At 43.0% G+C, this 21706-nt stretch overlaps 1 protein-coding gene across 1 annotated transcript in view; it reads right to left on the reverse strand.

Annotated features, from left to right (window-relative positions):
• Positions 1 to 21706, reverse strand: part of NXPH1 (neurexophilin 1) — a 275942-nt gene that overhangs the window by 252588 nt on the left and 1648 nt on the right. The window contains exon 2 of the mRNA XM_036328045.1: positions 21243 to 21406. Coding sequence (XP_036183938.1) covers positions 21243 to 21296 — 54 coding nt within the window. The 5' untranslated portion in view covers positions 21297 to 21406. The remainder of the gene's footprint in view (positions 1 to 21242; positions 21407 to 21706) is intronic.

Genomic DNA, 21706 nt, shown 5'->3' on the forward strand with positions numbered 1-21706 from the left:
CTTTTCTTAAAGCAAATGGTTCTTTATGGCTCATTTTTAAGAGCATATTTGCCCATTTATATACTTAGAAAATCAACCTCACTGCAGAATGCTCTGTTTGGGACATACAGCCATCTTCAAAACCAATGAGACATTTCCATAAATATTTGATGTTTGCACATGGTTTGTTTTTGTTCTTTCGGGTTTTTTTCCCTTTGGTCTCTTTCCTGCTGATTAAAATATTTAGAATCACTTTCAGATGTTGAGTGACTAAGAAGGCAGGAGCTCATGTCAACTGTTCAGCTCATTTTATTATAATATTTTATTATAATATTTTCTAAATACAGAGTAGATGAAAATACTAAATGTTTTTCTCTCCCTCTCCTCCTAGTCCTCCTCCTCTTCCTTCTCTCTCTCTCTCTCTCTCTCTCTCTCTCTCTCTCTCTCTAATTCTATTGAAAGAAAAAATATATTTGAAAATAAATATATTTTTTCTATCTTTTAGTCCATTTCAGATTCTAGGCTGGAGTAAAATTCCTGGCATCGTATAATAACTTTTTTCTTCCTTCTCAGCACTGGCCTTGGCAATGATGTTTTGTATATGACACCAAATCACAAGGAACAAAAGCAAAAATCAACAAGTGGGACTACACTGAATTGAAAAGCTTTTGCACAGCAAAAGAAACCATCAAAAAATGAAAGGCAATCTATAAAATGGAAGAATATGTTTACAAACCATGTATCAGGTAAGGGGTGAATATTCAAAATATACAAGGAACTCATACAACTCAATAGCAAAAAAAAAAAAAATCTGATTTTTAAATTAGCAGAGGACTTAGATAGACATTTTCCCTAAGAATACATAGAAATGGCTAACAGGTACATGAAAAGGTGTTCACTATCACTAATCACCAGATAAATGTCAATCAAAATCACCTCACACATGTTTAAATAGCTAGTATCAAAAAAAAAGAGATAGCCTAAACCAGTTTGGCTCAGTGGATAGAGCGTTGGCCTGCGGACTGAAGGGTCCCGGGTTCAATTCTGGCCAAGGGCATGTACCTGGGTTGCGGGCACATCCCCAGTGGGCGATGTGCAGGAGGCAGCTGATGGATGTTTCTCTCTCATCGATGTTTCTAACTCTCTATCTCTCTCCCTTCCTCTCTGTAAAAAATCAATAAAATATATTTAAAAAAAAGAAAAAAAAGAGAGAGATAAATGCTCATGAGGATATGGAAAAAGGGGAGCCATGGTTCACTGTTGGTGAGAATATAAATTGGTACAACCACTATAAAAAATACTATGGTGGTTCCTCAAAAGATTAAAGGTAAAATTATCACATGATCCAGCAATCCCACTTCTGGGTACATATCTGAAAGACATGAAACACTAACTTGAAAAGATATTTGCAGCCCCATATTTATTGCAGCATTATTTACAATAACCAAGATACGGAAACAACCTAAGTGTCTATCAGTGGATGAACAGATAAGGAGAATGTGACATATATATAATGGGAGTATTATTCTGCCATAAAAAAAGAAGAAAATCCTGCCATTTGTAATGGCATGGATGGACTTCAAGGGCCTTATGCTAAGTGAAATAAGTCAGACAGATAAAGACAAATAGGGTATGATCTCACTGATCTGTGAAATTTCAGAACATCAAACTCAAGAAACAGAGAGTAGAATGGTTGTTGCCAGGGACTAAAGGGTGGGAAAGATATTGGTCAAAGGGTACAAATTTTCAGTTGTAAAATTAGGAAGTTCTGGGGATCTAATGTACACATGTGACTACAGTTTAAAATATTGTATTGTATGCCTGAAAGTCACTAAGAAAGTAGAGCTTTAATGTTCTCACCATAACAACAGCAAGGAAATGGTAATTATGTGAAGTGATAAGTGTGTTAATTAATCTTATTGTGGTAAATATTTCCCAATATATCAAATCATCACATTGTGCACTTTAAACTTGCGTAATGTTATATATCAATTATATTTAAATTAAGCTGGGTGATAGCTCTGAGAGGGGACCAACTCCAACAGATATTAAATAAAGCTCTACTGCCTTTAAAATTAACAGTGTGGTACTGTTACATACAGGGACAACCGAACAATGGAACAGGAACAGATGGGAAGATATTTAGTGTAGGAGAAAAGAGTCATCTCAAATCACTGCAGCAAGTGTGGGATTTAAAACAAATGATGCTAGAATGTCTGTTTAGCCATTTACAACAATAAAATTAGACTAACATTTTATACGATATACAATATATAAATTCCAAATGGATCAGGGTTATAAATGTGAAAAAAAATATGCCACATATGTGCCAAAAAAAAGAGGATGAATTTCTTTATTAACTGGGTATAGGCTAAAGTTTGCTAACTACCACTATGACTCCAATTCAACAGACTATAAAAAGATTGACAAATATAACCATATTAAAGAAAATTAGTTAAAAAAAAGGAAATTCTGCGCCCTAACCTGTTTGGCTCAGTGGGTAGAGTGTAGGCCTGTGGACTGAAAGGTCTCAGGTTCAATTCCGGCCAAGGGCATGTACCCTGGTTGCGGGCACATCCCCAGTAGGAGGTGTGCAGGAGGCAGCTGATCGATGTTCCTCTCTCATTGATGTTTCTAACTCTCTATCCCTCTCCCTTCCGCTCTGTAAAAATCAATAAATTTATTTTTTTTTAAAAAAAGGAAATTCTGACGTTATATCATAGATGAACCTTGAGAACATTGTTCTAAGAGAAATAAGCCAGTCACAAAAGGACATACATTATATGATTCCGCTTATATGAGGTATCTAGAACAGTCACATTTCATAGACATAGCCCTAGCTGGTTTGGCTCAGTGGATAAAGCATCAGTCTGCAGACTGAAGGATCCCAGGTTCAATTCCTGTCAAGGTCATATGCCTGGTTGCAGGCTTGATCCCCAGTGTGGGGCATGCAGGAGGCAGCCAATAAATGATTTTCTCTCATCATTGATGTTTCTATCTCTCTCTCCCTCTCCCTTCCTCTCTGAATCAATAAAAATATTTTTTTAAAAAATTTCATAGACAAAGTAGAATGGTTGTTGCCAGGAGATGGAGGAAGGGGGAATGGGGAGTTGCTTTTTAATGGGTTTAGAGTTTCAGTTTTACAAGATGAAGAGAGTTCTGGGAATTGGTTGCACAACAACTTTAATGTACTTAACACTACTGAACTGTACACTTAAGATAAGATTTATGTTATGGATAAGATTTATGTTATGTTGTGTTATGTTATACGTTTTATGTTATGTATATTTTCCCACAATTAAAAATAAAAATGATTTTTTTTTAAACTCTATCCTTGCCAGACACCTGCACAAATCAGATTCCTAGGGAACGATTCCTCATGAGTTTTCCCGGAAAGGCAATGTAGGCTGCACATTCACCTCCTGAGCTTTCAGAAGGAGCTGTCTGCATTGATGCTTCCTATTGAGCAGGATCCAGTTCATTTTTACCAGAGCATTTGCAACTAAGAGGAGAATTTGTCAAATGGCTCTAGTGCCAGTCCCACAGCAACTCACTCTCCCCCCCGCCCCAACTCTTTTTAATGCCTTATCAGGCACCAACTTCTATAACCTCAAGAAAGTTAGAGGAACCAAGACACGTCTACGGGATGTCTACTGTAAAATAACAACAACAATAATAATAACAACAACAATAATAATAATTTTTAAAGGGTCAAGCATTTGAACAGAGGCATGGAAGATGCTTTCTCGTCACCACACACAAAATGGCTTTGCTTAGGAGCCTATGTAACTGCTTGAATCACACTTCATGAATAACCCCTGAATTGAGATATGAAAGAAAGCTATTAAATCAACATCATATGTTCATTTTCCTAGTCTAAAGGCCTTCCAGAGCCCTATATAAAAGAGATGGAAAGCATGGTAGAGTTAAGGGTATGGATGAGGTCCCAGCCCAACAAGAACCAAGATATTATAAGAACAAAAACAACCTTGAGGGGATTTAATAAAGTCAACAAAAATACGTTCACAGGAAAAGCTGTTTGAAGTTGTATCAGTGATAGTAACACATTTAAAGAAAGAATGTTAAAAACAACAACAACAACAAATGGGTTTGGCTGCATAGAAAACAGGAATTCAGAGAAGTAAGCAAAGGGATTCGTGCTCTCAAGGATAGGAAGACATGAAACAGATAAAAGGAACCTTCAACTCCACTTTGTGTTCCGCCATGGCCTCTTAAGAAATATACTTTGATTACCAATTGGACTCCCCAGAGTTACCATATTGAAGGAATGTGCTCTACATAGTGTTTCAGATATTTTTCTCATAAGAAAAGGGCATTTTCAAAATGGTATTCTGATTAGAGTGAGTCTATATCTCAGTGTTAACTCAAGAAGCACTGGCAGAGTTCAGTTTCTGGCCCTGGACCAAAGTAATTCCACCAAACTGATGCCACGCTGCAAAACCTGTGGGTGGCTAATCAGTCATTCTTCTCTTACCAGCTTTTCCCATGACTGTGTAATGCACAATAGTTAATAAAAATTTTTACCTTATTTTTATAAAAGAGAGTATGGGTTATATTCCACAAAGCACATCATGAGAGTGGACCCTGGTTATCCAAGTGTATGAGTACCCTGAATGCCTCATGAGAAAGGAAGCATAAAATAGAGATGAGAATGCTCTTCTCGCCTATGTCACAATCATTCATAACCATAAGCCTTTCATAAAGGCTTATCATCAGCCTTTCTCATCAGCCAGTTGAACAGTGAGTCATATGTAAGGTGAGTATATAATTTATTTGAAAATAGGAGAAGGCACATTTGATATAGACAATAGGCATAAAACAGAATGTCCAAGTGAAGGAGAGTATATTATCATCCTAGTTTATGGCCTTGGTCACTGAATATTCATTATATATGTACTCAGAGAGAGGACTAATACTCTTTACAATAAAAACAAAACTTGAAACTTTTGAAACCAATGATCTCCACTCATTATTCAACAAACCAAATAATCTCCCAAAGACAGGAAAACGTGGAATGACATTGGTCTGCTCATCTGCCCCACAATAATTGGTTCAGCTCAAGGTGAGTAAGGAAAAGAATCTCCTACTGAGGCTGGTAAAGCCATCTGTGATTTGGAAACGGCTGACCGGTGCCTCCAGAAGAACAATCAAAAGTCATTAACAATCAAAATATGGCAATTAAACACAAAAATCTATCAGGGTCTTATTATCCAAATTCCAATGAAAGGAATTTAGCCTCTCTCTCTCTCTCTCTCTCTCTCTCTCTCTCTCTCTCTCTTTCTCTCTGCAGTTACTTTAATTTCTACATTCATTACTTGCACTCTGCTATCAGGGTCCCCAAATCCTGTTTCCTGACTGATCCTGACTGATCTACAAGGAAAATAATAAGCAAAATAAAAACAGATGATAATTGAAATAAGCTTGAGCCCTCAAAATTTTTCAAAAGCACATTCTTCTCTCATTGCATATATTCAGCCAAATCAATTTTATTACAAAGGAAATGCTTTCTGGAAAGATTTGACATTTTTAAAAGTTCAAAGTTGAAGGCACATATTCTATAAATAAACCTACAATGAAGTGCTAAAAGGTTTATTTCTGATTTCCTATTTCACAAACTAGGAACTAGGCATAAAAATATTGAGTCATAAAATGCTTAAAAAGTAGATTACTAGAAACTAATAGAAAACATTATTATCTATTGAGCCAATGATGGGTCAAATGGCATTTTGAATTCTTGCAGAGACTATGAATATGACCTTCATGTGTACCATTTACAGAAAGCAATTTTATTTACATTTTTAAATCCACATAAAGGTGAAAGATGATACTGCTGCAAAATGGAACATTTAATTTTTTGCCCCAAGGCATAACTAAGCTCCTCCAAGGTCAAATGTAGTACATGACTGAAATGGAGCCAGACTCTCCCCCTCATCTCCTGCCAGAGAGCTTCCAGTTTGGGCAGGAGTATCTTGGATTTACTTTTATTCCTCATAAATAAATTTAAAAATTCTACATCCTATATAGATTGGGTAATTCCATAAACTATTTTGTGAGCATTTTTCTATTTTATTTTTAAATCACATATCCATACTACAGTGAAAATGCCTATGCTAAGATAGTTGAATATTTGGGACTATTTTGACTAGAAGGTATTAAGCTAAACAGATTTTTAAATGTTTCTTAGTTTGTATCTTGTGCAAAGATTTTACTTTTAAAGGAATGTGGATTTGCATCTCTCCTTTATATCTGGTAAGCTGTCAGAAACACTAGACTCATGAGAATAAACGCCATGAAAGAAACTAGAGTTTATGCCTATTACAATAGTTATGCCCTTATAAATAAACCCTCCTCTCCTCTCCCAACCTCCTCTTGCCCAGACATGGCAAATAATTCACAAAGCAGCTGTGTGATTTGTTAGGAGAGATACAGATGTTAGGGATCATTTTAAACTCCATCATAGATGACTGTAAGGGCTGTGCTTCATGCCCTGGTCTCACTTATTACCTTACCCCAAGGCCCAGGATCATTTTTCATCAGGTCAATAGATGCAGACTTCTTAAAGAGATTGTGTCCCACACACCATCAGCACAGGCTAGAGTCACAACCATCAGTATCAAACCTACATTTATTACCTTGTCTCCCCCACTTATGGGAAGTCCCTCAAGAATAAGAACTACATCTAATAGAATTACTAAATTACAATAGCACCAGCAGCACGCTACAGTTACCCAAATAAGATCTACCCAGAAGAGTGGGAAAGAACTATTCATTAAAGTAGAAAGCTACATAGTTATTTCTTTCAAAAATGTTTTTAAATGGACCCATTCTCATTCCCCGCCACCATTATATGCACCCATGTGTGCATGCATGTATTAGTGTGCACCACACACACACACACACACACACACACACATACACAATATAGTATAGTAATTAAAAGCACTGGCTCAAGAATTAGACTGCCTGGGATAGAATCTTGCCACCTTACACCAGACACTCATCCTCTCAATGCCTCAATTTCCTTATCTATAAAATGGGATGTCACTAACAATATGCCTAGAATGGGTATATTAATATATTAATATTAGTGATATTAATAAGACCTTACTGATATCAGTAGCACTTATCATCTCATAGGGTTATTAAGAGAATCAAATGAAAAAATAAATCATGCTAAAGTCCTAACACATTGCATGGCTTAGGGTATAAATAGGAAAGGGAACATTTTATCCTTTGCCAGCAGCCCCACACCACCCCCATTTTCATGTCAAATTGAAGACACAAAATAGTATTTCTGCACAGGAACTTTTCTTGGGTACCCAGGGTAATACCTTGGAAGGAGGTATATGGGGTTATACAGGAGATATTTTGAGCAGAATATGAGAGGGCTGCTGTGGCTTTCATCCCATCAAAGTATTTCATCTACTACTCTGGGGAGCTAAGGGGCTATTATATCCAGACCTTCAGCTGTAATAAGCTTCAGTGTAGTAATGCAGCCGTGTACTCTGGCCAAGGCTCCTCAGCTTTAACACACAGTAGGCTATGTTTTGCTTGCCTTGCATGCAAATTTTAAGTGAATTCCAAGTGTTAAAAGAAAAGTAATTAAAAGCAAATACCCCTCACAAATAAATCAATGTTTTAAATCAGATCTTAATAAATGTCCATAGTGTTTGCCACATGAAATTAAAACATCACAAGAATTCTCCTGTCAACTAGGCAATCTGTTCATTGAGCCTGTCGATGACTTGTCTCATTATTCATATAAACATTTAACTAGTTGTTGTAGAAATGGCCATTTTCTTCTGGTATGAGTCACAGTGATTACTATTCACATTAAATACATATGGCTTTCTAGGCAGGATTGGGCAACTATACAGCAATCAACCAGCTGCAAGAGAGAAACAAAAGACAGGAGGGTCTGAGGGTAGAATTAGGCCTTGCATTTCATCTCTACAAGGGTTATGCTGGGAGCATGGGAACCTGGTCAGAACCTTTCTCTCTAAAGGGTAGCAAGACTTTTTTTCTTGCTAAGTTCACCACTGCTAAGTGCCAGGGACCTTTTTATGTTCTTATTATACACTAGAAGTCCGGTGCACAAATTCATGCATGGGTAGGGTCCAGCCAGCCTGCTCCAATGGGGGCCAATCAGGCTGGGCCAGGGGGGAAGGGGATGAGGGAGGTTGGCCAGCCCTGCCCCCAATCAGGTTGGGGGGGCCAATTGGGAGCCAGGCCAGCCAGGGTAAGGGAGGTTGGGAGAGGCCAATCGGGGCCCTCATTGGGCTGATTGGCCGCCACGGTGTGCGTCATAGCGAATGGTCATTCTGGTTGTTCGGGTCATTCCAGCGTTCTGGTCGCTTGGCTTATATATATATAGATAAGTGCAGTTAATCCTCATAACTCTGAGAGGTAAGTGTTGCTAGCACCATTTTAAAGGATAAGACAATTGAGGTCTAAGAAGTTTAAAAGTTTGCCTAAGGTCACAAAATTAAGAACGTACTTTGCCATTCTCTTCCCTTCTTTTCTCCTAATGTCTTTTTCAATGCTGCTTCCCTTAAGAATTGAAGTGAGGGAGTGATGAGAGAGGTGGGGGTTGGATTTTTGGGGATGACTGAAAAGGAGCCTGTGGCCAGTCAGATCCTCAATGGAGCCAAAAAGTCACTCACCTTTTCATCATAACTCATTGATTTCTACCATGAATTCAGTATTGACACTTGCACAAGAACTGTGACATTATCCACCTAGCTTCAAGTAGTGGCCTTTGGTAGGATATAACCGTCTTTTAGTATGTGGATTTGCATTTAAAGCCTCCCTTTCCACCATTTGTTCAAGGGGAGTGGCGGGGACCCATCAAACTTAGATATGTGCCAAACATTAACTGGAGCCATTCTAATTGTAAAAGATTTCAGTCAAGAATGCAAGGCAGGATTAAACATCTTGAGCCAAATCATTCCTTTTTCATGCCTCCACACTCCCGAACATTGCAGTCTGAAAGCAGAGCTGCAGATCTAAAAGTGGTAGCTCAGCTCCTAGGTGCTAATGCCAGATCTGCACTAGCCTGATAGTAGCTGCCTCTGGGTGCAGCTGTTCATAACTCTGCCTTGTTAAACCGAAAGAAATAAGGTTGAAAATCTAACATGAGGGACTCATCATTCAATTACATATTTCTTGTGAAAGAGGCAAAAACTCTGCCATGTTCTGCAAAATCGCCACATCAATAGCAATTAAGTTTCACATCAAGACCAGAGAAATACTACACTCACTACGCATGAATAACTTCCTTTCATATGCCGTGGTTTGCATCTTTCCCTGCATTTAATTCTGGAAAACAATAAATGATGATGCCCTGGTGCAAGAAACTATTCACAAATAATGGAAAAGATATGTGAATAAAGGTATTTTATATTTTCAATTTCAGAGATCAGGTAGTCAGCCCCATTACCAACACCACAGCTGCTCCAACAACAAATCACAATTCATCATTCTCCAAATAGGTTTTTGAATCAAACCTGGGATTAATTATGGCATTTTTATTGAAAACTTCTCAGACAGAAAGTATAATGAATCCTATGTAATCCAGTCCATGTATTAAGAGTTTTCCATCGAGTATTGAGCAGCAGGAACAATATATGTAGCTGGTTGGTAAGTTATGACATTATTTCTTATTTAGAGGACCTTGTTAATAAGATAGTCCAGTGGCCATATTTACAAGGAGAGGGAATAAAATAGGGGAAAGTGGGATGAAGGTTTTGAAAATGTCACTATGCTGCCCAGACCAGGTGGCTCAGCTGTTGGGAGCATCATCCCATACACCAAAAGGTTGCGGGTTCCATTCCTGTCCAGGGCACATACCTAGATTGTGGGTTCCATCCCTGGTCAGGACATAGACAGGCAGCAACCGATTGGTGTTCTTTCTCTCTCTCTCTCATTGATGTTTCTCTTCTTTTCTTGTGTGCTCTCCCTTCCTCTCTCTCTCTAAAATCAATAAAAATACATCCCCAGGTGAGGATTTAAAAAAAGAAGAAAATGTCACTATGTTTTGGGCCATGTATAATTCTCAGTCCAATAAGGCAAGAGGCAATGAAAATGCACGGTAATAAAAAAGAAATTCATAGTAGGGCTTATGGCATATCTTAGAGATCCATAAGTCAGATAACAGAATACAGAGAAAGTCGTCTTTAATATGTGTTTTGAGGAAGAAAAGAATAAGAACCTCCAATTTTTCCAAATTTTGTCCACACTTTTGCAAAACAAGAAGAGATTTATGTTAATAGTTTCAATGTTTTTAAATCTCACTTTATGAAGTTTGATGCTAAGTTAAAACCTTCATTCATTTTCTTTTTCAAAAATGCATATAAAATACTCAGAGTATACAATACCAATAAATCTATTGTTAATTTTTAAAAATAATAAAGCAATGTTGGAAGTTTTTTTTATTTCTTCCTCAATCACGACTTCATAGTGACCCATGGATCTCTTTGTAACCAGGTAAGTCAATAAATGCATCTTTCCTGAAATTTTGACTACTTACTTTGATGTTGCCTTGGAATCTTCCACTCAGTTTCAAAACTGGTCAAGTATACAAAAGAGGGGGCAGCCTTATAATTAGCACATCAGTGCACAAAGACAGACAATAAATCTTCATCACATTTTCAAACTCATTCAAAACAGTCAAATATTTCACTGAACCATTTACAACTATTGATTGCACACAAAACCTGACTTTTATATTCTTCCTACTTTAAATAGATTCAGTATTTTACAAGGGCTTCACAAGTAAGAGATTGTGAAAGTAAAGCAGTCCATTAATTTTATATAAGCTGTTTTATATACCTGTGGGCCTCTAATAGCATTTAGCTACAAGGTTAAAAGGAGGAAAAATCATTTTCTAAAGTTCAGTTGGAGAGGTTGGAATATATGTGTGTGTGTGTGTGTGTGTGTGTGTGTGTGTGTGTGTATGCCTATATATATATGACTAAAATTCCAGCTACCTTGCCAGTAGTCCCTCTTTACCAAAACTGAATTCATTTTATACCTGAAAGTGATGACATAAATAGGACAACAGTCCAGTGTCAGGTACCAGATTCCTATCAAGGAAATGGTACTGTCAAACCCAAGTTGGAATTTCAAGGCCAACAATTTATGAAAACAAAATATTTTCCTGTTATACTTTTTCATAGAATCCTTCAAACGGTAGATGCACAAATGTACATTATTAACATCTAGTCTTGGTCTGCTGTGTGTCTGTGTGTTTAGCCTGTAAATGAAAAAAAAAAAAAAAAAAAAAAAGGTTCTTCTAAGCCAGGAAATTTTCTCCAAGTTTTTCTGGCAATAACCAATCTTAAAGAAGGCAATCTGTGCCTCCTTGGTTTTAATCTGTGAATTTCAATTTTATGAAAATCCCTGCCGGTTTGCAGCATCATGCCTTTGTGTTGGCTCTGGAAGACCATGTTACACTGCGGGTAAATGTGTGCATTGTGATGTGGTTAGGGACAGGGAGAGGCAGAACAATGAAGGGCCTTGCAGCCATTGCCAGCTAACTCTTTCTGCTCAGCTTCCTGCATCACACTGCATCCTTGCCATGCTAAGGCTAGTGTACATATCAAATGAGTGGCTAGCCTGGCCTTTTGTTCCACTAAGTTAATACAGGTTAGTATGTCGATTGGGATCTCTCCTTTAAAAGGCATGACTCAAAAACTAAAATAAAAGGCATGACTTTGGGGTATGGTCTCACATAAAGAACCTATTAGACTTTTTTTAAAAAAGTAAATTAAAAGGGCATTTCTGTTAATGTCAAAGCAGGCTTATTACTTTAATATAAGTGCTTCCTTAATTTTCCATTCTCAGCATGCTACATAAATAAAAGACTCTCCACTGGATATATTCTACACATATCTCACAGAGTTTAATTATAAAGCCTCTGAAAATGAAGATGGTGGGAGGAAATGATTCCAGTAGATCATACAGTCCGGGTGTTGTGTTGGCTGGCTGGCTCTGAAGGCAAGGAAACAAAGACACTCAGGTAGTCAGAATACACCATGAAAGGCTGGGCTCTGAGGAAAAGAGCATTCAAGGGAAAGAAGTACATTATTATTACTTTAGTGCCTGGAAGTTCACAATTTTAAATTTTGCTCTCATTAGTGTTATTATAATTATGATTAATTTTATTGCAATTAAGTAGTTCGTGTGTTTTTTAAGTGCCACACCCTATCTTCTCTGCAGTAAGGACCTGCTGTAATAAGGGAGGACCCTGCCAGATGAAGTCAAAACTACACACAGACACACACACACACACACACACACACACACACACACACACACTCAAACACACTTCAGTTGGCCATGAGAACTATGGCATTACAGTGAAGATACCACACAAGAATACAAATGTCATCCCAGCAGCTGCCCACCAGGGGTGTCAGACACCTTCTGAGAGTGAGAAAGGCTGTGCCAGGGAGTGCGGGCTTCGGAAGGATGGAGAAATCGCGGGGAGAGGGGTTGGGGATGCTGTGTAGTAGAGTAGGCAGACCCTAAACAGTTCAGCGTCTTCAGTGGGTGGAGGCGGGGCGCATTCACAGTCCTGGGAAACAGTGGCAGACAGGCCTGAAGACACCATGCCTGGGGAACCAGAATACCCTGGTCGAGTTACACCTAAACCTTTCCTTCCCTTCTTATTCAATTCCCGGCCCTGCTTCACCTACAGATTCTTTCTCTTCTCTCGGGCTTGCCTTTCTCCGAGTGGCGTCTCACGTGGGTTGATGGAGCACTACCTGCCAGACCTCTGCTCCTCTAATGCTGCGGGGTTGTGCAGAGCCCGGTGAACTGAAAGGACTGGTTCTCAAACTAAGGCGAGAGAAACGGACAAGACTTCCCAGCTGCTCTTCGCCTTTGACACCGAGAACCCCTAGCGCCAACACCCGGTACTCCCTGGCTTATTTCCAAATCAAAGAAGTAACCGCAGCCCAGGAGGAACTGCGCACACTCTTGTGACCGCAGTGTGGGCTCTGGAGCGCTCAGAGAAGCCGGGGAGAGTGTGCAGGGAGGCAGGGGCCACGGGAGGGAGTGGAGTGGGGCTGGGGAGGCGGGCGATGGTTGTGCAGGAGTGTTGGGGGAGGGGGTTATTTAGGGGTTTGGGGAGAGGGGTTTGTTTGTTTTGCTAAGCAAATAAATAGAAACTTTCCCCACCCCGTCTCGGGTCTAATGATGATAGATTCCACGCTGTATCTGACCCCACGCCGGGAGCCTAACCACGAAAAATAATGAGGTCCCATCCTTATTCATCTGCATTAAAGGCGAGCCAGGCACTTTCGATAGCAAATATATCGATTCCCTTCCCTGGGCCGTGATTTGTCCTGCTCCCCGTGAATAATTACTGCTTCTTTGGAAATTTATAATAATTAGAACTCCTCACTGCCCCCCCCACACACACACACACATACGCGCGCCGCTTTTTAAAGGTGCCTAATCCTGGTGGGCGTCTTGGTGGTCCCATGGTGTTCCCGGAAGGTGGGAGGCGGAGTAGGGATCACTTCTCCCAGTTTGGTTTTACTCTTGCGAGAAAGTTGACGCCCAGCTCCATACCTCAGTTTCCTTATCTGCCAAAGGAAGCTTTTACTTTGTTAAGGACGCTTACAGCTGTACACTACATGATTCATGCTTCTGTCCGGTTACCGTGCGAGGGCAGGGGGGCAGGGGAGGAGAAAGCGGAACAGAATTCACCTCCACTCGGGATGAAGCAGTGGCAATCACGTGACGCCGCAACCACGCAGGGGTGGGGGAAGGGGTGCGAACGAGAGGCTCTAAGCGCAGCAAACACCGGGGACCTAGCGGCCTGAGCGTCTGTTCCCAAGTGACTGAGGGGGAAGCTGGGTTTTACAGCCACCACTGGACGGTAGGGAGGTGGCAGCGGAAAGCGCAGACTCCACTTCCAGAGGAAGCGAGCGGTGCAGGGAAATGAGGCTGCACTGCGGACGGCAGACGGGGCGCAGCCTGCGGCGCTGTCCGTGGTCCTGACCTACCGCTCTGCCGGCGGGGCGGCCCGCCCGCCACAGCCCCATTGCATCTCGGCCCCGGCCTCTCTCTGGAAAACTGCTGCCGCCGGAGCACCGAAGCTTGGTGGCGGCGGCGAAGAAAAGTTCCCCAGAAGCAACGCTTTGACGTGAGGGCTTGGAGTCCAGAAACCAGAGGGCGGCCCCTATGGTTTTCAAAAGTCGGCTGGGACTGCTGGAAGTCACTGGAGGCTGAAAGCGGACCATAGAGCGCGCAGCTGTGGCGGCAGCGACTCCTGCTGGGAAACTTCCCCGGCCCGAGCACTCCGCAGCTCCGGTCAGAGGACCGAGGTTCTGAGCCCAGGGGATGACGCCTACGTCGAAGAAAGTTCCTCGCCAACTGCAGAAGAGGACTCACAATAGCCTTAAAATTAAATGGGTGAGGAGGGAAGTCTGAGACCTAGGGCGAGCCGTGCCAGGAGGACGCCCTCCGCCACCGGTGGGGCAAGGGTGCCCAACCTCCCTTTGCCTCTCTGCCTCGGATACTTCCCATCAGAACCCATTCGGGTGGCTGGGTGATGTGCTAGGCCCAGCCAAAGTCAGGTTCAGTGGGGATGCGTAGAGCCCCCACGAGCCAGTTCTTAAGGAAACACTCGGGTTTTCTATGCAGCAATTTGTCTAACTGTGGGAGAAAGAAACCTTACAAGAAAAGCCTCTAGGTTCTCCATTCTCATGTAGATGAGGCGATGTGCTGGGACTGCAGCCTATGTACCCCCTCACCATTGTATTTCCGACTTGAACAAATAAAACACCCTCATTAATGTACAGGAAGTGGGAGCGGGAGAAGGCTTTGCTGTAGCCGCTGCCGGAGAGCTCGGGCTGCACTCTCCTAGTTCCTGGGACCCCACCTTGCGCGCATCATCCCAATACTCCGCTCCCACTGCCACCCACTCTCCACACTCCGGAACCCCTCACTGGACGCCTAAGGAACTTTCTATGGCAAAGGGAACCGGAGCACGGGAATTCTGTCCGTCCCCCCCCCCCCCCACCCCCGGTCCCACCCCACCCCCTTTCCAGTCTCCACCCCCATAGTAAACAAAATGCTAGAGAACGCTGTTTACAGAGGAGGTAATTAGGGTTTCTGCCCACCGCAGAAACTCAGCACGCACCTAGGAAGTTCCGACAGCAGCCAGCGACCCTCGAGGGCAGATGGCAAACTTGGAAAATGGGCAAACGCACTGGTGGGCGCGCGTGGAGGGGCACAAAGAAGCCGCCAATATATATCATCTCAATAAAAAAAAAAACCGCTCTTGGAAAGCTTGCATAGTAATTGAGACGGGCGCGCTTTTCTGATCTGGGTTGGCATTTCCTCATCGCGAGCTGACAGAGCCAACTCAGGAAATTGCTGGTAATATTCATCTGGGGAGCACTTTCATTAAACGTAATTCATTCGCCTTTCACAATAAATTGAGTGACATCCTTACCGCAGAACCTTTTTATCCTTGATTAAGTGCTTGCCAAGCTTTGGTTTCCCACTTTATTGTCACATTCCTTCAAGCGGAGTCGTCAACATGCCAATCGGCGGCAGAAAAATGCGCGCCGTGTTTACCAAGCTCCGGGAGGAGTGAGTGCTGACATAGAGAGAAAGAGCTGGTCGCGAGCTTAAGTGGCAGATAAATCAAGACGGCAAATTCCTGCAAGCGTGCGGCGGGACTAGACGGATGGTGGCTAGGAGAAGGCAGGGGAAGACGAGAGAGCAGACTGGCTTAGCCACCCGCTGCTCTGAGAAGCCGCTGACCCGGAGAGAGCAGACTCGCCTACCCCGCGGACTGCCGCCTCCCTCTATTAATTAAACCGGCGAGGACAGTTAGGGTCTTAAAATAAGATCTGAAGCTCCTAAAAGATGTGGTTGCTTTAAGATAACTTTTCCTGAATCAAATCAAACGTAGACACTTTCTTTAAAATATATGTATCAGAAAGAATGCACACCTCTAACTTGCCGCTTGAGAGCAGGCAAACTTTCAGGCTTCCATGGGTTTTCTTTATGGACAGAGGAGTGCAAGAAGCGTGTTATTCCTTATGGTCGGGATTCCCTTTGACCCTTAACATCAAAGCTGCGACAGCCAAACACACTGAGGGCTCTTCAGACCTCAGGTTTCCAAGCAGAGCTAACAACACTTCCTCATTTTGGGTCTGGGCAAAGCAGGGAAGCCATCTCCTTGGCAATGTGTGGGCCCCTTCTCCCTTCCCCCTATGAAATCAGAGAACCCCAAGACAGAAAATTACTCACTTGAAAGAGCAATATCCAAATGCTTTCATCACTCAAACGTCCTTTTGAAAACATTGTCGACGACGGTTATTACCTGGACAATGCTGTCAATTTCTGTAGTCTGCAGAAAATCTTCCTGCAGCTAGAAAAGTAGGACATTGGGCACCTACCTCAAAATAATAAACCAATTTCCCTGCCGCCCGATATATTTTTCGCCCAGACAACACTTTCATTAAGGAAGAGATCGCCGTCAACAATTCAAAGCCAAATAGAAATCAACGTCGCACAAAGAGGAGCCGGGAAGTTAATGGCTTTCTGGGGAAATATGGGCTGAGAAAGTTGGAGCAATTCTGGTTCAATCCTTCTAATACTGAAGGCAGTTCCCCTAAAGCTATCACTAGCAGGCCCCAGACCATGATAATCCTCCTGGAAGTGAGGCAAAAGGGTGAGCCACCCCAGGGCTTCCCACACACCCAGGGAGCTGCTTTCCTGGTCAGTGGAGAGTTGAGCATTTCAGGAAAATGCAACTTCTCCCACAGAACCCTGGACTGAGGAAATATCATGTCGTGCTGCTGGAGCATGGGCTCCTTCTAAAATCCAGGTGTAATCCTATAGTCATAAGGCTGATATGGGGTAGAAGTTTCAGGAAATGCAGTGGGGTGACTTCCAAGTATGGCTTCCAACAACTGGCCTTACTAGAGAACACTGAATAGCCTCAGCTAGTTAAGGTGTTATCAGGTATAAGCTCAAATTGATTCAAGTTTTCAGTGGGCAGTTGGCTTAATTTTCAAAGGATGGGAAGTACAAATACCTAATCAGAGGAAAGACATTAGTGGTCTCTATCCTGCTGCTTCCCCCCCCCCCCCCCCCCCCCCCCCCCCCCCCCGCCACACACACACACCCCTTCCCCCAGCTTCCACATTTCTTAATAGCCACCTTCATAAGGAGTGAATTCACAGAAGGGTCTGGCTTCAAACAGTACAGAGTTACCATTCCATGAAATTACCAATTGCTGTTTAATCTCTATTAAACAATTGGTGTGTAATTCACATTTTAAGGACACCCTAAATTCCTAAATTTGAGGGAATAGATTATTCAAAATGTTTTTTAAGCCCAACGGTTAGAAAGAAGTATCCATTCTTGCCCACATTGGTTAAAAACAACAACCAGATGATTATCCATTTTAATTCCTAACAGAACTGGCTAGTGGGGCCTAAGTTGGAGGGTAAGCATCTCCTCTCATTAGAATAGTACTGTGGAGGTGACTGATCACAGTCCAATCATTCAAACCCTGTTCAGAGTCTCTGGACTCAATTTCTGAGTAACTTTTTTGTTGACATGCCCAGGGAGCACTCATTAGAATTAATTCTTGACCCTGAAAATTGCCACAAGTGAGCCCCCAAACAGAGCATCTCTTGCTTTCTGCTGGGAGGTGCTCTCCCTATGTGCCCTGGCCTATCCTGCAGCTTGACCCACTGGGAATAACTCAATTTAGGACACCCAGTCCTCACAGCCAGAAACCACAGTTCCCTAGTTCACCCAGGGTGCACTTCAATTCAGTTAAAATGCTCCAGTCCTGCCATTAAGTCATACTGAGATATTCTGGAATTAGTCCAGGACTGACAGGAGAATAAAAATTGCAGGACTTTTTTTTATTTTTAAGAAGTATTTTTATGCCATAGGTGTCTCTCCTGCTGAACTCAGACTTTTAAATCTGCAAAACACAGCATTCAATAAACAGAAGACTTCCTTCACTTTATTTTTTTAAAAAATAACTTCCCACTTCCCAGCATTTATTATTGGAGTTAGCCTTGTGGTAATTTTTTAAAATTCGACTATACTTTAGTGGGTAACTTTGCAGACGCTGTTCTAATTAACTCCCCACTGTAGTACTAAAATAAGCTTCTAATTTGAAATAGGACAGACCCTTCTCTCAATAAGCACAAAAAGACACAAAATCCTCAACTTAGAACAGGCACTCAAAGAACCCTGGGCCAAGAAACATACCTTGAGAACATTCACCCACACACAGGCAAACAATTGTGCCTTAAACATGGAGCACTCATCTGCTGAATACAGTTGTTTTTCATAATAAGTGCCTCCCAAATTTGGGAGTATTTTCTGTATTTCTCCATAAACAGAAGACTAAATATTTTATATAGGGGATATCTAAACAAATCTTGCTCCCTGGACATAATGCGGTGATTACTACCTGGGAAAAAATGACTGGGATTCCAAGAGCTTAAAGAAAAAGGTGTACTGGGGTATCAGCTAGGAGGCAATGCATAAATAGAGTATCCCTGTCACAAAGTTGTGATGTGAGCTTGTAAAGACATAAATTTACTCCTTAAACTCCTCCCTGCCTTATTTCAATTCAAGGGCAGGGGGTTGGGGGAGGGGGACACAAAATAAAATAACTACCTTTTTGGAACATAACTTGAATTAGCTCCTGACAACCTGCATGCATCTATTGCAGTTGCTTGCAAAGGTCTGGATGTTCCAGAGTACAGCCACCCATAAATGCTAAGTTCAGTTACTGGTTCTGGTGTTTAGTAAAATAGGTGGGGAAAGAAGCTCTGGCCAATTCTTGGTCTGTCACATTGCCCTGGAGCTTTAATTAAGGCTCTTCACTTCCTTAGTTGCCTAAAACCAAACTCTCCTGACTGCCCAATTCATCCTTTAAAATTCATTTCCCTGGTAAAAGTCAGCTTCCTGCTCCTCCAAGAAAACTGCCCAGGATTCTGCTGGCAAATAACCCTGGAATGACAATCCCGGGAAATACTACCTTGGATCACAACCACCAGCCTTTTGTTTTTGTGGCGCATATGGATTCCAATCCCCAGCACACAAAACAACTTTAGATCGGAGAGAGAAGAATGTGCTTGTAAATCGCCTTCTCTATTTTATTGTTCACATTTGGTATTGTTTTGAGTGAAACTGGAAAAATTGTCTCCTTTCTCTGTATTGCCAAAAGGCATTCAGGTAATGAAGTCTGTAACTAAACGGTAATTGAATCAGCATAATTTGCACACTGAACGGTTTTCAAATGCTCCCAGTTTACAATTAAAGGAGAATTAATGCGCTTGTTGTTGAGAACGCGGCGCATTAGAATAAATCCAGCACTGTTGCTGTAATGAGTGGGAAACGGTTTAACTGCCAACAAACACATTTAAAATTTAACACAATGTATTGATTTCACTTCTGCTTTTGATATATTATTTTCCAGAATATCGAAATACGCGCTCCGAGCAATATACTGAGCCACAGCCACCAGCCTTTTTCGTGTGTGTGTATAAAAGCACAGTCCAAGGGTAAGGACAGTCCTGAGGTTCAGGTCATACATAGGTAGAGTTATGCAGAGGAGAGGGGCAGGAGGGGTTCGGTGATCGAGGGAATGCTTCACATTTCCCCTCTGTAGCTTTCACTTTGCAGTCCCTTCCCTTCCTTTCAATAAATAGTTTCTGTATTTCCTCTGACCAAACTTTCTGCCTTCCCTCTCTGGGCTCTCAATGTCAGCGGGTTTACTGGACACAGGTCGGGGCAAGAACGATTGAAAATGGGAAGTGGGAAGGACACTTTTTGCATTTCGTCTGCGTTGCAGCCAGGGAAGGCACAGACTTCAGCGACAGTCAGAAAGGCTGTTCTCTTGGATTGGCTGCCCAGGCTTTCACCTGTTTACCCTAAGGTGTCCTGTAGGCGAGGACACTGACGCGCAGCGCCCTCTGGCGTCCGCGGCTGCCACCGTCAGAAGAAAAAAGTGCAAAGACAGGCAACATTGAGGGTTCTTAGATTGAAGCTGACTACCCCTTAAATACACACACCCTCACATACATATTCACACACGTATACTTGCACACTCATTTACACAGAGTTTACACAACTAGCAGCCCTACTGTCACGTGCATCAGGGCAACGATGGCAACTCTTTGGCTCCCAGATTTGAAACTTGTGGGATTAAGGAAGAGCATTCCCCCATCCCATGTATACAGCCCATCAGAGATCCCAGACCGCCCCAGCGATCCTTACCCCTATTAGAACACACTGAGCCCTCAGTAAGCTCTGGAGGCACACAGATGGGGAAAGGGGGGTCAGCGGACTCAGCACAACTTCACCAGCAGGGTGAGTGCGCCCGGCCCTCCGAGACATTGCCCTCTGCGTCTCTGTTCCGCGCGCTGCCCACAGCTACCAACCCACTACCGCCACAATAAAGCGCTTCTTGCCATTCCCCCACTCTCCCAGGTACAACAGTGTGCAAAGTCCAGACCCCCCCCAAATGCCTCTGGGAAGACTGGGACAGCGCCTTTGCTAGAATTCTCTCCCTGACTTCCCTAATAAGGGTCTGGGCACTGGATGTGCGGTTCTGGTTTGGTTATTTGGTGAAAAGGAGAGATTGGAAAAGAAGAAAAGAGAGCTGCTCCATGTTTGCCAGAGCATCTCTGACCTAACTATCTGATCACTTGTGATGTTCCTAACTGATCAGCTTGCCCTGTCTCAACCCTACAAGTCCAACAAAGTTACCTGCACTTCTCATGTGCACATCTCCAACTAGAGGGGAGGCGGCTACGAGGGTGGATTCACTTTCAAAGCCACAGAGCAGATCCATGATCTCCACTCTCCACTTTATTTCTTTTCCTTTAAACTCTGTGGATGCATCCATGAGAGTCCCTGTCTTCCATCCCCTCTCTTTGCCTCCTCCTGTCACAAAGCATCCCGTCTCATTATCTCCTGGGTCTCAGGGTGTCTAGTGCGCCCCAGGCGCAGTTCAGAATCCCACACAGGAGAGAGGGACTGGAGCAGGACATGGGGATGGGGTTCCCGGAAAATCCCTCAGGGACACGGAGACCAGCTTGGCAAAGTTATTCCCACACAGTCACCAGGAATGCCGCTCTCGCTGAACTGGCGGTCTCACCCTCATCCCGCGCGCCCCCAATTGCCCGGCCTCAGGGCCAGGGTGGGATTGCGGGGGCGCAGGAGCGGCAAGGACTTACCAAGTAGACGGTGGGCTGCAGGAGGAGAAGCACGTACCAGCACGCAGCCTGCATCCTCCCGCGTCTCAAACTTCCTCCACGTTGCCTTCGCTGAGTCTTTGTTCCTTCAAAAACATAGATCCACCTGACATCCACTTCACAGAGCAAGGAGCGCTCTCAGCAGCCTAGATACAAATGAAATTAGACAGCCCATGACCACGCGGGCAAGGTTAAGCTTGGCGACCGAGCGGGGAAAGGGGGTTGTGGCGAGGAGGAGTGAACCAAGAAACCTGGGGGCGGGGGCAGGAAAAATCGAAAAGCGAGTCAGTCCAGCGCCTGGAAGCAGCGAGCGCTGGGTCCACAGGCCGGCGGGCAGGAGGTCGGGAAGCTGAGGGGCTCCTGGAGCCCAGCGCTCCTGGGGTGCGCGTTCAGGGCGGTGGAGAGGAAGGTGGCAGGGAGCAGAGCCTCGCACAGGCTGGTTCGGA

This window comes from Myotis myotis, unplaced genomic scaffold (assembly GCF_014108235.1).
Source record: "Myotis myotis isolate mMyoMyo1 unplaced genomic scaffold, mMyoMyo1.p scaffold_m19_p_11, whole genome shotgun sequence".
NCBI lineage: Eukaryota > Metazoa > Chordata > Mammalia > Chiroptera > Vespertilionidae > Myotis > Myotis myotis.